This window comes from Clytia hemisphaerica, unplaced genomic scaffold, assembly GCF_902728285.1.
Source record: "Clytia hemisphaerica strain Z4C2 unplaced genomic scaffold, Clytia hemisphaerica genome assembly, whole genome shotgun sequence".
In the NCBI taxonomy this organism is placed as follows: Eukaryota; Metazoa; Cnidaria; class Hydrozoa; order Leptothecata; family Clytiidae; genus Clytia; species Clytia hemisphaerica.
In genome coordinates, this window is record NW_027104020.1 from 1,900,430 (window position 1) to 1,913,766 (window position 13,337).

General features: G+C 34.5%; 1 protein-coding gene across 1 annotated transcript; it reads left to right on the forward strand.

Moving 5' to 3' along the window:
* The first annotated feature begins 4,617 nt into the window (after positions 1-4,617).
* LOC136811527 (uncharacterized) lies at positions 4,618-12,795 on the forward strand. The gene is made up of 12 exons (XM_067068151.1): positions 4,618-4,781; positions 5,531-5,740; positions 6,059-7,342; positions 7,672-7,871; positions 8,151-8,343; positions 8,548-8,759; positions 9,069-9,213; positions 9,588-9,750; positions 10,059-10,207; positions 10,521-10,906; positions 11,447-11,563; positions 11,838-12,795. The coding sequence occupies exons 1-12, from the start codon at positions 4,703-4,705 to the stop codon at positions 12,309-12,311; spliced, it is 3,612 nt and encodes a 1,203-aa protein (XP_066924252.1). The 5' UTR covers positions 4,618-4,702; the 3' UTR covers positions 12,312-12,795.
* Positions 12,796-13,337: the final 542 nt, after the last annotated feature.

Here is a 13,337-nt window from a genome sequence, read left to right on the forward strand (position 1 = left end):
TTGCAAAAAGATAACCTATCAGCAGCAAATAATTCTTAGAAATCTTCTTGGTTGACAAAATAACGAAATAAAGCAATGCGGTCTATTTGATCTCCTGGTATGAGCTTTATTTCTGGGTGGTATTCATAAAGGCAAGCTATGAATCCTTTGTTAAACAGTGGCTTAAGTGTAAAACGAATTCAATTTGAAAGTTGCTATATGATCTACCTCATCGCAAAGTTCAAACGAAAATTAGCTGTGTGACCTTTAAGTTTTAATACAAAATAATATCATTCTAAAGAAATTTCTCAACTTGTCATCATTTGTTTAAAGTCCAAGAAAAAAAAGTACCTTGTGAAATATACACCTTGTTGCACAAAGATGGAGAGCTTTTTTGTTGTTTTTTTGGACTCTTAGTACACTGCATACTCTCCTCCGCTAGATCTTTTGTGATGTTGGATTTGAATATCGGTGTGATTTTAGATTTTCCCTCTTCGATATTTATATATCAACCCACATGTATGATAACTCATATTAAACGATTTTATGATGAGTTTGCTAGTCTTTTTTGTTTGTAATTGTAATCGATTGATCGAACCATTTGATTTGAAATAATTTTCCTATAAGAATATTGGAATAAAGCTCTTACAAATATTTGAAAGTCTTCTGAATCTTGAATGGGAAAACCGAAGCTTTCGAGTTGATTGGGTAAGGAAGAAGAAATCTTTTTGTTATCGTTGATATTCTTCTTCACTGTTTTATCAATTGGTTCTGGTACAGATTATAACAAAAAGTTAATGTGCTTACAAAAAGATTTATCATCAATAATGTATTTATCACTAGGAGGTCCATTTATTTGGAGAATTGGAAAGTCTTATATCTTATGTAAGATGAATTGAAGGCTCTTTTTTTCAAATGTTCCTCGTTCACACATGGAATATTTTATGTTTATTTTGGAAATTTTGCAGAACGTCTTGCTTGATTTATGCTGGTGGATATTGTGTAAAGTTTTTAGTGACCAAATAATAGTATTCAAGTAGTTTATCGATCTCGATAAAAATGATAGTAGTCTAGTAGTCAATCAATTTCGTACTGAACAACTTGCATCACCTTTTGATTCAACTGGAACTGATATATGTGATACAATCGTGATTGCTCTCAAAATCATAAAAAAGCGAACAAAGGGACTGGATTCAAGTTGGGTAGTTTACAGCTCATACAAAGGGGCCAGTACTAAAATTTCAGACACATACGAGGACCAGGAGGACTCTAATTTTTTTTCATAGATACCATCCAAGTTTTGATGATATTTCAGTACAGATTTACTAAAATCTTTATTGCAATTTTGACCTTTTTTTAAATTCCTTAAAAACTCTCATTTTGTGTCGAAATTAGTAACTTAATATCTCAGATTTTGAATCAAGCATTTTCGGTATATCACCACGTCGCTAAATGCTATGATGTCTGGTGGTTATAGTACTGGCAAGGAGTGAAGTTAACGTCTTTTGAAGCTTCGAAAAAAATGTACAAAAAATGTAAGGCAGATAAACAAACTTAGTCATAGTCAACATAGTCAAACACTTAATGTTAATGTTAATGTGTTAATGTATATTCTTTAAAGTCGAAAAAAAGTGTACAAAAATGTACTAGCTTTAAAGCTAATAGAGTTCGACTGCCTATTTTACGAAATGAATCATTCATCACCATCTGTTGATGCCCAATCGCCGACGATTTCTTCTGTAGAATATTTTGGTTTATAATTTGAAGATATTTTTGTTTGGTTTTGTAATTTTTAACGATTCGTAGTTTTGTTCTTGGGCTTCCTCTAACGCGACAGTTGAAGTCTTTATTGTTATAGTCTTTGTTAAGTTTCTTTGCTTGTTCGTGCATCTCCTTTATCTTTTTCCGTTCGTTGATTGTGAAATCTTCCGTGATACTTACCTGAAAGAAACAAGTTTCTTTCAGCATGTGTAAATTCTTCATGATAAGATCTTTGTCATGCTGACTTTGTAGGGTGACTTTAAGAGGACGGCCGTTTTTTGTTTTTCTGTTTCCTAATCTGTGGTGAGTAACATTTATTTCTGGAACATTGATGTCCTCCAGGAGTTCTCGGAACCGAAATATGTCATATTTTTCCCCATTTTCTTCTTTTTCCTTATCTGGGCCTGAATATTCGAGAAACCCGTGAACGATGATATTCAGTTTTCTAGAGTCTATGTCTTTCTTTTCACTTTCTTCCTTCCGTTTTTGTTGTTCGGCAGACCTTAAGTCTTCTTTGTGCTTCTTAGTAATTTCGGCGTATGTTTTCTTTGATGTCTCCGTCATTATTTCTGTTGTGTGCTTGATTTCTTCCTTTATCATGGTTCTTGTCTTTTCTTCCATTTCTTGTAGTTTTCCTGCCAGAAAAATTTAGAGATCATTTTTGTGGAATCACGGGTTTTGGTGTTGGTGTTGACCTCGTTGTTCAGTTTTTGTACGACGTCGTCTTTCTTTTTGAGTTCATTTTGCATCATATGTTGAGTGTTTTTCCCCACTTTATTTCTCAAGTTCTTCGTTATTCGGACGCAGTTTGAACATAAGTAATGATCGTTATAGGATGTCACGAATATTTGTAGTTGATACAAAGGTAGCTGTGTGCACTCATAATGAACTGATCTTTTACATTTTTTGCATTCCAAGCGATCCAGGTCTTCGTCATTGGTACATCTTGAAGGCGTGCAAGCTTGAGGTGGTGAGGCTGCTTCGAAAGGCTGATCTTTATCCATTTTGATGTTATTTTCATGAATTTTGTTGTTTTTGTTTGTTTTCAGCCATTTTTCTGAAGATTAAAGGATTAAGAACGAAACACTTTCGATATGGACTAGCAGACTAGGCGCTTCTTATTGGCTTCTTAGTTTTCAAAAGTCTCTTAGGAGATGTAGAGTGATTACATTTTGAGTTTTTTGGTTGCCTTTTTGGTTGAGACAGGGTTCGATTAGTCTGGTCGAGATTTTTCACAGCTTATCTTGTCCAATTCCTTGGTTAACTCGAAGGCCTGATGCTGTGAGGATGATTAATATAGAATGCGTCTTAAGAAGTCTTGCCGCTTTGATTTGTATTGGTTGTACATCTTTTTTATGCTGACTGATCAATGTAGCGGACTAAAGATGCGATAGTCCAGTGAAGCTCGACCAATCATGTCTCGTTCTTGGAGTAGACTAATTTTGCAACAGTTTTCGGATGGATGTTATCACGAAGAGACTGCAACTTCACATAGTTTTGTAAAACAAACCGTTTGATTATTGTGTGCTCACCACCGAGATTTAGCCTAATAGTCGTTTGACGCTGAAAGCCTTTACTAGCTAGTAAAATAATCTACAGTCGACATACACTTTTTTCTAAGAAATAAGCAAGGCTAATGTTCGCCTCGTTGAATTCGAAAATGAAGAATAAGAAGAATCGTATGAAATAAGGTAAACTTTCGTCTTGAAAAACCTTGTGAACCACTTGAAATAATCTTTCAACGGGGTTTTACTTCTATGTTTTTATTCGAGAGCTGTATGCATGACTTTGACTGCTAATCTCTTTTGACATATAATTTAAATACCTTGCGAATAAATTGGTTTTACAGATTAGACAATTTTTACTTTATTTCTCTCGAAGTATGCTTCGGTAAAGTTTGGAATCATTCCCTTTTGAAATGGAATATATGTAGTGTTGTTAATTTGCATTTAAAACTTCCAAAACCTCCACGTCTGATGAAAATAATCTTCGTGCAATACACATTTTCATAAAAGAACAAAATATATAAGAACATAAGGGTTTGAAACCCAAAGGCTTAATTAAGAACATTCTAAAAACACAGACTCTAAAACATGCAATTTCTTAAGAAATTAGACAAAAATTCTTAAAAAATGCTGAGAACATCTTAAGAACATTTCAGGCTTAAAACCCAAAAAAATATAGATCATCCGAAAGGTTAAAAACCTTTTGACTTTTTTATAAAAGAACGTTAAGAAAACAACGTCAATGGACGCTTCTGACGTCTTGACGATAAAATGACCATTCACTTACTGTTGCCAAGGAGATCGTTTTAGAGATTACATAATTCGCCTCACATAGAGTTTTCAATTAAAATGAAAGAGAAAGAATGATATCATTTATTAATAGTGATACAACCATTATGAATTAACCTCAAAACAAACTATGTAATATATATAGTATGGATATATTGGATAGAGTGTAATTTGTCTGTAGTATATAGTAAGCATGTTTTCAAATTGTAACATGTTTGATACAATTATGTAGAAGTTCGAAACATGTATATGTAGAAATTGTAACATGTTCGAACCATTTATATGTTTTGAAATTGTAAACTTGTAACATATTTGATACAATTATAAGAAATTCGAAGCATGTATGTAGAAATCAAAATTGCAATACCTTTTGAATGATATTTTAGGTTCATACTCAATCCTAACTTTATCATTTTTGTTTCTGGATATTCCAGAGTTAACAGATGTTCTTCAAACTTGAAATAGTTGACACAGGGTAGTCTTATGTTTCTTAAGGAAAATTCTTGAGTAGAAGAAAAGTATTTCTGGTTACAATAAATGAGACGGCTCGTTTTGGGTTAACTTTATGCATATCTGTCTTACTAGATTTAATTATAAAATTGATACCTTTGACTTTAAAGATTATAGATTGTAAACCAATGCAGCGAAAATTGGACACATATTGAGAGATGAAAATTGTCCTTGGAATTTTATTTGTGTTATGCACGTGTTTTGACAACGTTGACGCCTGTTTACGTTGCGATCAAGGTTTGTCTTTTCATTTTTTTATCTCGAATGTCTCCTTATCTCGAATTAGTTTACTCCATACACGTTTTTTTTTTAAGAAACACACTTTTAAGAAACATGAGGCTCAAAATGCCTAAAAACTAAGAAACATCTAAGAAACATGCTGAGGCTGAGAATGAGAAAATAACATTTTTTAATTCGGTTTTTTAAGAACCTACCAATCAAAACAAATGTTTTTTTCTTTGCATGAAAAATAAGCTGATTTTGTCAAAAAGTTTAGAAACATGTAAGAAACATTTAAGGCTCAAAAGGCCGATTTCTTAAGAAACATTGAGGCTGCTTGGTAAAACAAGTTTAAAAAAAAAAGTGTCCCGAAATCTCCTTAACTCGAACAAATTTGTGTTTCCTGTGCGTGTCCGAGTTATGGAGACCCCAGTGTATAAAATAATATAATATGAATACTGCTGGCTCTCCCTAATTCGAACTTGAACGGGGAATCTTATTTGTTCGAAATACAGAGAGATTCGAGTTATAGACAGTATTTTAGGAAATTTTTTTACTGACGGGAGCTGAGAACAAGTTCGAATCAAGAAAGATTCGAACAATAGAAGTTCAAATAAGCAAGGGTCTGTACTCATGATAATTTATAATGAATTTGGACGCATTTTAAAAATATTTTTCCACATACAGTTTAATCTGGTAGAGTTTCGATAAGATTTTACGGTGAAGTTCATTGTGAAAAATAACATTTTGTTCTACACCACTTTCAGATACCTGGAGTAAATGGACAACAACTATAACATGCCAAGAAAAAGATGGCGACGCTTGCAACAAAGTGATCACATTAAGACGGACCAAATTTTTTGCATGTCGAGATTCTGGTTGTTGGCGTGAGTTTAAAGAGGAGCCTTGTGAGAGATGTGAGCAACAGTGTTCAAGAGGTGTTTGTTCATGCGATGCTGGATACAAGACCGATCCTGGTAAGGCCTTTTCCTTCTTCTTTGTACTTGATTTTATAGCAATATATTTCGCAGGTTTATTGACCTCTGTACTTGATTCTAACGCGATTTGCTATTCTGGAAAGATTCAAAATTTATGGATGAATTTTGATGTAAACATTTCGTTTTATGTGTGAAAGCTGGTAACATCACTCCATATTGTTTGAATATGATTTTCCTTCGTATAATTGTATCAATACTTCACCTAATAATCTACTTTCGGAAAAAAAATTAAAGTCATATACTTGATTTAGTTTTGACAGTCTCATCCACAAAGATGTTTTTTCTTTTCATTTGTAGCGAACCGATTGAATTGCTTGGATGTGGACGAATGCTTAACAAACAACGGTGGTTGCCAACAAACATGCAACAATACTTTGGGAAGCTTTGATTGTTCTTGCCGAAAGGGATATCAAGTCTCCACTACAGATAACAAGAAATGTTCACCATTGCTTTGTCCAACAATCAACCATGGTGTCTGCCCACAAGATTCTTATAAAGATCAAGGAGGTGTTGTTTGTGAGAATGTCATCAACCAATGTACAGATAACCTTTTCTATAAATCGCAATGCGATTTCAAATGCCGGAAAGGGTTTGGTCTAGCAAAGATATCTCGAATCGCTTCAAGATCTAATTTTGCACAGTATATCAATGAAAGTGACTTTACGAGTGTTTTTCGAAGCACCACGTGTGATTTAGACCAATACGACAAGGTCAAATGGAGCGTTGATTCGACAAACGATTATTATTGCAGACGACTCAACGATGCACCACGTGACTTGAGACTGAAGAAAGAGACGATCAAAGAGTATGACCCACCAAACAAAATCGCTGGTAACATATTAAGTTATGACGAACAACCAAATGTCAAATACTCAATAGAAAATACAGCCTCGAATATGTTTTACATTTTTGGTAATGAAATCAAAACCTCTCAAACATTCAAACTGAAGGATATGGCGTCAAATAAAATCCAAGTGAAGATTCGCGCAACAGACAGTCAAGAGCCCAAACTGTATGTTGAGAAAACGTTTGAAATTGATATTCAAAATGTTAATGATGCTCCGGTGGATATCGAAATCTCGAACACCCAATTCAACGATTTGACCAAAGTTGGAGACACAGTTGGATTGCTGACAGCTAAAGATTACGACGACAAACCTATAGTTAGATCTGGAAATTTCAAATGGACACTACTCCAGAACCCTGGTAATCATTTCAAGATTGTTAACAATGCGTTGATTCTGGAAAAGCTTTTCCAAGAAAAAGATAAAGATTTTGACGTCAAAATCAAAATCCAATGTACGGATAATGATGCAACAGATCCGAAATCGAGTTCTATAGAAATCACACTCTTTCATCAGAATAGTAATCATCCAGTGAAAATCACATCACCGAATATCACAATTATCGCAGAGTCAACCGCACCAGGGACTGTTGTTGGTCAATTACGTGTTGCCGACGCTGAAGGTGATCAACTGACTATCACCGACCTATCCGATCCTAAAACGAAAGCTAAGTTCAATTTGAATGATGCCAAATGTTCGGTTAAAAATGGTACCAACAATTGTGTGTCTGATATAGGTGAGTTACCTCATAAAATTATACTTAAGACTTTTTACCTACCAGTAGATTTAAGCCTTGACCAACAGATCTATTTTTCACCTTACACATGTTTCAAAGACTTTGAGGTCTTTTTTCTCGCTACTCTTGCTAGAATCCGTGTGGGAGCCTTGAACGAAGAGTTTTTCGTTTTTCCACAGTACATCATATTTCGTTACAGACCCACCCCATCAGATATGTGAAATTTGATAAGATTCATGGAAAATCTCAGGAACCAATACGTTCTCAGGTTTCTCAATATATGCACTTAATTACTATGGTTTAATTTCATTTTCATATCACTTTTTCAGTGTTGACAAGTGCTCTTGACTTTGAAGACACGACCTCATACATTATGAAAGTGGGGGCGGTGGACGAACACAAGGAGGAGTCAGAAATTCAGTTCACTCTTTCTGTTGGTAATGTCGACGAGAAACCAGTCATTACTTTCCAACAATTGAGTTCAGTACCTGAGACAAGTTCTGAAGGATTCTTGATTGGATCTATCTCAGTAAGTTTTCTTTGTATGAAGATGAATTGGAACCCTAAAAGTAACCCAATTGAACAGATTAAGTTCGGTAATAAGAATTTTCCAGACTTTTCAAATTTTCAATGAATCTTAAAAAACGTCAGTACCATTTGATTAGAATTTTTAAACAAAAGATAGAAAAATTTTCTCCCCTTTTCATCGCCGCCTTATATCATAAAAAAGAATATATTTATTTTCGTCGCAATGTGCCTAATCCCTAATCATCACTTTCGTTAAATTTTTTATTTTATATTTTTATAGGTAACCGATCCTGAAAACAACGTCAAATCTTGTTCAATCCTGGACTCACAATCTCCATTCAACATACGACAATATAACATCATCTTGAAAAACAAATTGAATTTTGAGAAGAAGAATTCGTATGTGTTGAATGTCGAATGTGAAGATGACACAGGCTTGAAAAGTCAATCACAGGCTACCGTTTACTTAGAAGGTGCCTCAGCTCTTAGTCCCGTATACCAATGATTCGTTGATCGTTAGAAATTTTGCTTCTAATTTTTTTCTAAGCAATCTATTTTTGTTAGAAATGTATAGACTTAAATTGCTTTTTACTGACTTGATCTTATCTTTAAAGTCGACGAAACTACTATTACTCTAACAAGTTTTATTGATAGCTTTAATATTGTTCATACAACAGATATCAACGAAACACCAGAAAACCCATGCGCATGGGCAACTCCACCAAAGATCGATCCAAAAACAGCCATTGATGACGAAGTGAAGGACGCCATTTTGACATCCATGGATCCTGATAATTTGGTGGAGAGAAAACAAGCGATTACTTACGCACTGAAAAATGCTGAATCTGTACCCTTCATCATCAAAGATAATAAGTTCTTTGTTTCAAAGGTAATTCTTCATATTTTACTGGTAAATTAGAACACGATGTAAGATAAACGCCAATTCGTATAATCTCAAGTAGCAATGGAAATTCTCAGTAAATTCTAATTGATCATGAAAAATATAATTGAGATTTAACCCTAAAAAGGTTAAAAATTAAATTTTACAAACTGAGGTTTTTCATGCATAATCGTTTATTTAACAAATCTGGAAAGTTTTGGAACATTGCAGACGCAGTGAAATCCTTTAAGACTTACTATTACCTCAAGCCTTTTATCAACCTTACTTGTTAGCAACTTTCCAAACCTCTCATTCTAGGAACTAAGTCCAAAAGAGGTTTACACTCTACAAGTCACCGTATCAGATGATGGAAAACTCAAGAAAAGAGATAGTTCAAATATCTTCCAAAATCATCAAGACACACCTGTTTCGAAAACGTACAGTTGCATCATCACGACTAAAGGTATATCCAAAATGCTTTGTTCGATATTTGAAACAATTTCTCGTGAAAGCCTCAAACCTTCCAATGAGAATTACTACCACTTGCTAAAGATCGCCAGATCAATTGGTCAGGAGGAGAGACTTTCATGCAATGGTCAGCGATTATAAGAACATAAGAGTTAGATGGCCAAAATATTGAGAACAAGTTAAGAACATTTTAAGGCTTTGCGGACACCGGTATGTATTTTTATGATGCGGGGGAACACGATATAAAACGTTTCAGCAAACTCCGACAAGTTTTTGTTGTTATTACCATGAGAACTTTCAAAACTGTAATATAGCATACCATAATATAGCATATTATAATATAGCATATTCTCTTATTTCACTATCCAGATTCATCACCTTGTAAATCATACCAAGTGTATAAAGATCGTGTTTGCGCATGCCCAGAACCATTGACAGGTTTTTTGTGTGATCGTGATCCATCACGTTGTGAACCAACCAATCCATGTCCATCAGCAACTATCTGCTCAAAACTCGTTGCTTCTCCTGAAAAGTAAGTTTAAATCAGATTCACTCCATTAGGTTCTACTACGATCAGATGTAGATCTTTTTTTGTAGTGTATCCTTCTTAAGATTTAATCGAAATACAGTAGACCCTCGCTAATTTGAACTCGAACGGGGAATTGTATTGTTTGAATTACAGAGAAATTCGAATTATAAAAAGTATACTAGTAGGGTTTCTTCTTGAGGAGGGCCGAGAATAAGCTCGTATAATAGAAAGATTCGACTTATACAAATTCGAATAAGCGAAAGTATACCGTATCTTAAGGATTAATTTACGTAAATAATTTATATTGACAGGTGTATCGCAAAAGACTATCAACTTTCAATGCTTTTGAGTATATCTTCCAACAAACTCTCAGATGCCGGATACAAACACAAATTAGAAACCTACATTAGCGATATTTTAAACGGAGATCAAGGGACCAAAACATTGACAAATCTTGACGGTATGTTTTAAGAAGATGCGACCTTTATTCATCTCGAACCTTGTTTTTAATTGAATGGATATCAATTATATTTCTTCTCCAGCGTGAGAAGAGCTCGTTGTCATTTTACAAGTACACGCACAGAGAATACAAATTTGTTTAATTGAGTTAAGGAAATTTTGAGTTATGGAGTAAAGTCTCTAAGGCATCGTTTAGTGAAGGAACAAAGAAATTTGTTCGACTTAAGGAGACATTCGAGTTATAGAGGTTCGAGTTAAAGAAACTCCACTGTACCATTTAACTAGAATTAGAAAACAATTTATTCTATTTTCAGGCTCAAAGCGTAAAAGGAGATCATCAACCGAAAACAACTATTACGTCCAAATCGGGGAATTCAGCAGTCCTAAAGGGCAGTCTTACATCAAATTTATCCCATACAATATCAACAATAATTATGCACTGACAAACAATTCAAAACTTTGTCCGAAATTTGAAAACACTGATGTCCGTTGTGTAAACAAACAAGATTGCGCAATTTTGGAAACAGTCAATGAACCATGTATCCCGGTGAAGGGCGGAAATGTTGGGACGCCGCCAAAGGTTGAATCTCCAAAGGATGAACCAGCACTTTATACATACATTGTACCCATACTGGTGGTTCTTGTTTTGGCCATCGTTATTGTGTTTTTGTTGTACAAAAGAAGAAACAGACCCATCAAGGTAAGAGAAGATTTTACACATCATTCAACATTTTCTTTAGGTCTTCATAGAAACAGTTTCTGGTCAGGAAAATCAAGCTGAGGGCATTTTCTTTCGAATAAAGACACACATAAAGCGTAACGTTCACTCAGTCCGTCTAGTAAACTATACCCTTCAAAAACACAAAGATGGGGGTAACTCGTCCCAGCTGGCACACAACGTTGTTTCAACGTTCATATAACGTTATATGGCCGTTGTGAACGTTAGATAAACGTCGAAACAACGTTGTGTGCCAGCTTGGGTGGATGAAGATTTTTTACCATCCCCTCTATCAAAACATATCAGAGGGGATGCGTGCAGCCTAAGGCCCTAAAAAATGTCAACTTAAATTCGCTCCAAACTGTCTCAAAGTTGATTTAAAGCAATTTGTAATTGTACGTTTTTAAAGAAGAACGTTAAACAAAGTTGTGTCAAGTGATGTAGTTGAACTGAGATCGAAATTGAAAAGGAAGAAGAAGAGTTGTGATTAATCAAACCTTTCATGCTTCTTTTTTCTTGCAGAAAGAGTTAGACCATCCCGTGGTATTTAACAATTTTACCAATAATCTTTCCACTAATGAGAATGGAGGACAAACCGCTGAAGAAATTGAACGAAATAGAAGAACGGTAAACATAAATGTGAGTTGAAAACGTCACCCTTTCAAAATGAAAATTACATTGAAAACCCTTCCCCTTTTTGCCAGGATTTTCGCCATCAATTACTATTTGTGTTACATATCATTGTCAACCCCGACGGTTAATCTGTTGACATAATTCATGTCGAGGACCGCATCAGAGCCTTGAAATTTAATAGATTCACTTCTGTAAAACTTTTTACAGCAATTATAAAAACTATCCAATCAATCGTCAATTCCATCTAAACCAAATCTTCTTCTTCTTGTTTATTTTAAAGGATTTCGACAACCAAGTCTTCAAACCCACAAACAATAGCTTTGTTTATGATAATCCTATTCACGGCTTAAATCAAAGAATCGATCCGAGCACTGTCAACCATCGGGAAAATCGGGCTTTCGTTGAAGACCCGGAACAACAAACTACAGACAATAAAAAACCCGATAATGGTTCTATCGGGAACCCGTTGTATGCTTCAATTGGGAAATCGGCTAATAATCCGTTGTATCAGCCAAGCTTTAAATGTAAGGGTAAATTAACAGACCAGCCGACAGTTGTAGACCTCTCTGAGGAGGAGAAAGCGAAAAATAAAGAATATGCTCTCGTTGAAGATATTATTGAAGCTCCATCGAAACCGATTCGAAGGGGTGGCAGTTTGAATGTTTACGATCCCTCAATGGATGATAAGACTAACAATAAAGATTATAAAAAATCCAACATTGATGATGGTGATGGTGGTGAGAGCAATGCTTGAATTAATTTGCTTATCATCTTTTCCATGAATTGCACACACCAATGTTCAATGGCATAAACAAATGAAAAAATTCCTTTAGACTTTAGCCTTCGAATTATTTCTGTCTTTTCAAAACTTCAAAGTGAATAAACCCATATTCAGAGTACAGCCCTTTCTTTTGCTAATAAAACTTTATTCAACTTTGATTCTTCATTCTAACCTTCAATTTCTTAAATTTTCCGATTTATTTTAAAATCTTTGGATAATTTTGTTGTACATAAAATTTTTTGACTGGTATTATTTTGTAAGATATTTTTGATACTCGAAACGTTTTTTTATTACGAAAATGGACTTTTATTTAAATTATACGTATTTTATGTCTTGAATCAACGTTATACCGTAACAACGTGACATTTTGTTTAGAACTCTATTTTGATATCGTTTATTTGTAAATTTATTATATTATTCAATTTTCATTTTGGGAAAATTACTCGTTATACGCCTACCTCGATCTAGATCTAATTTCCGATCCGTTTTCACGATTTTACTGCTAATGTTCTTGAATTTCCTTACTTATCATACATCTAGAATCGATACAAGGGGTTTGTAAGCGCCGTGTAATGGAGGGCTTTCAAACCCGGCGTGGTAACTATGATAATATTTAAACTTTACCAGGACTTATTTCGAGGTCTCAAAATTTCACTGGGGTGAGAATTTTCATTTTGATTTTCATCGGGGTATGGACAGTGAGATTTACCGATTGAAAGAAAACTTTGGCAAACGCTAGAGGCGAAAACTTTTGATAACTTTGCAATGGAATATGTTGAAATATGCATCATACCATAGACCCAATAGCTGATTGGTTATAAATACCTCACTTGCAACCCATCAGCTGTTGGGTCCGTGATGTAATGATAGAAGATATTGTAATTGTGCATATCATGAATGGACACATAAAAGATTAAAGGATATACTCTCTTGTCTGCTCCCCGCTAAAAAATCAAGAATTCTTGACCGGGGTTGACCTCAATGATGTAATTAATGACC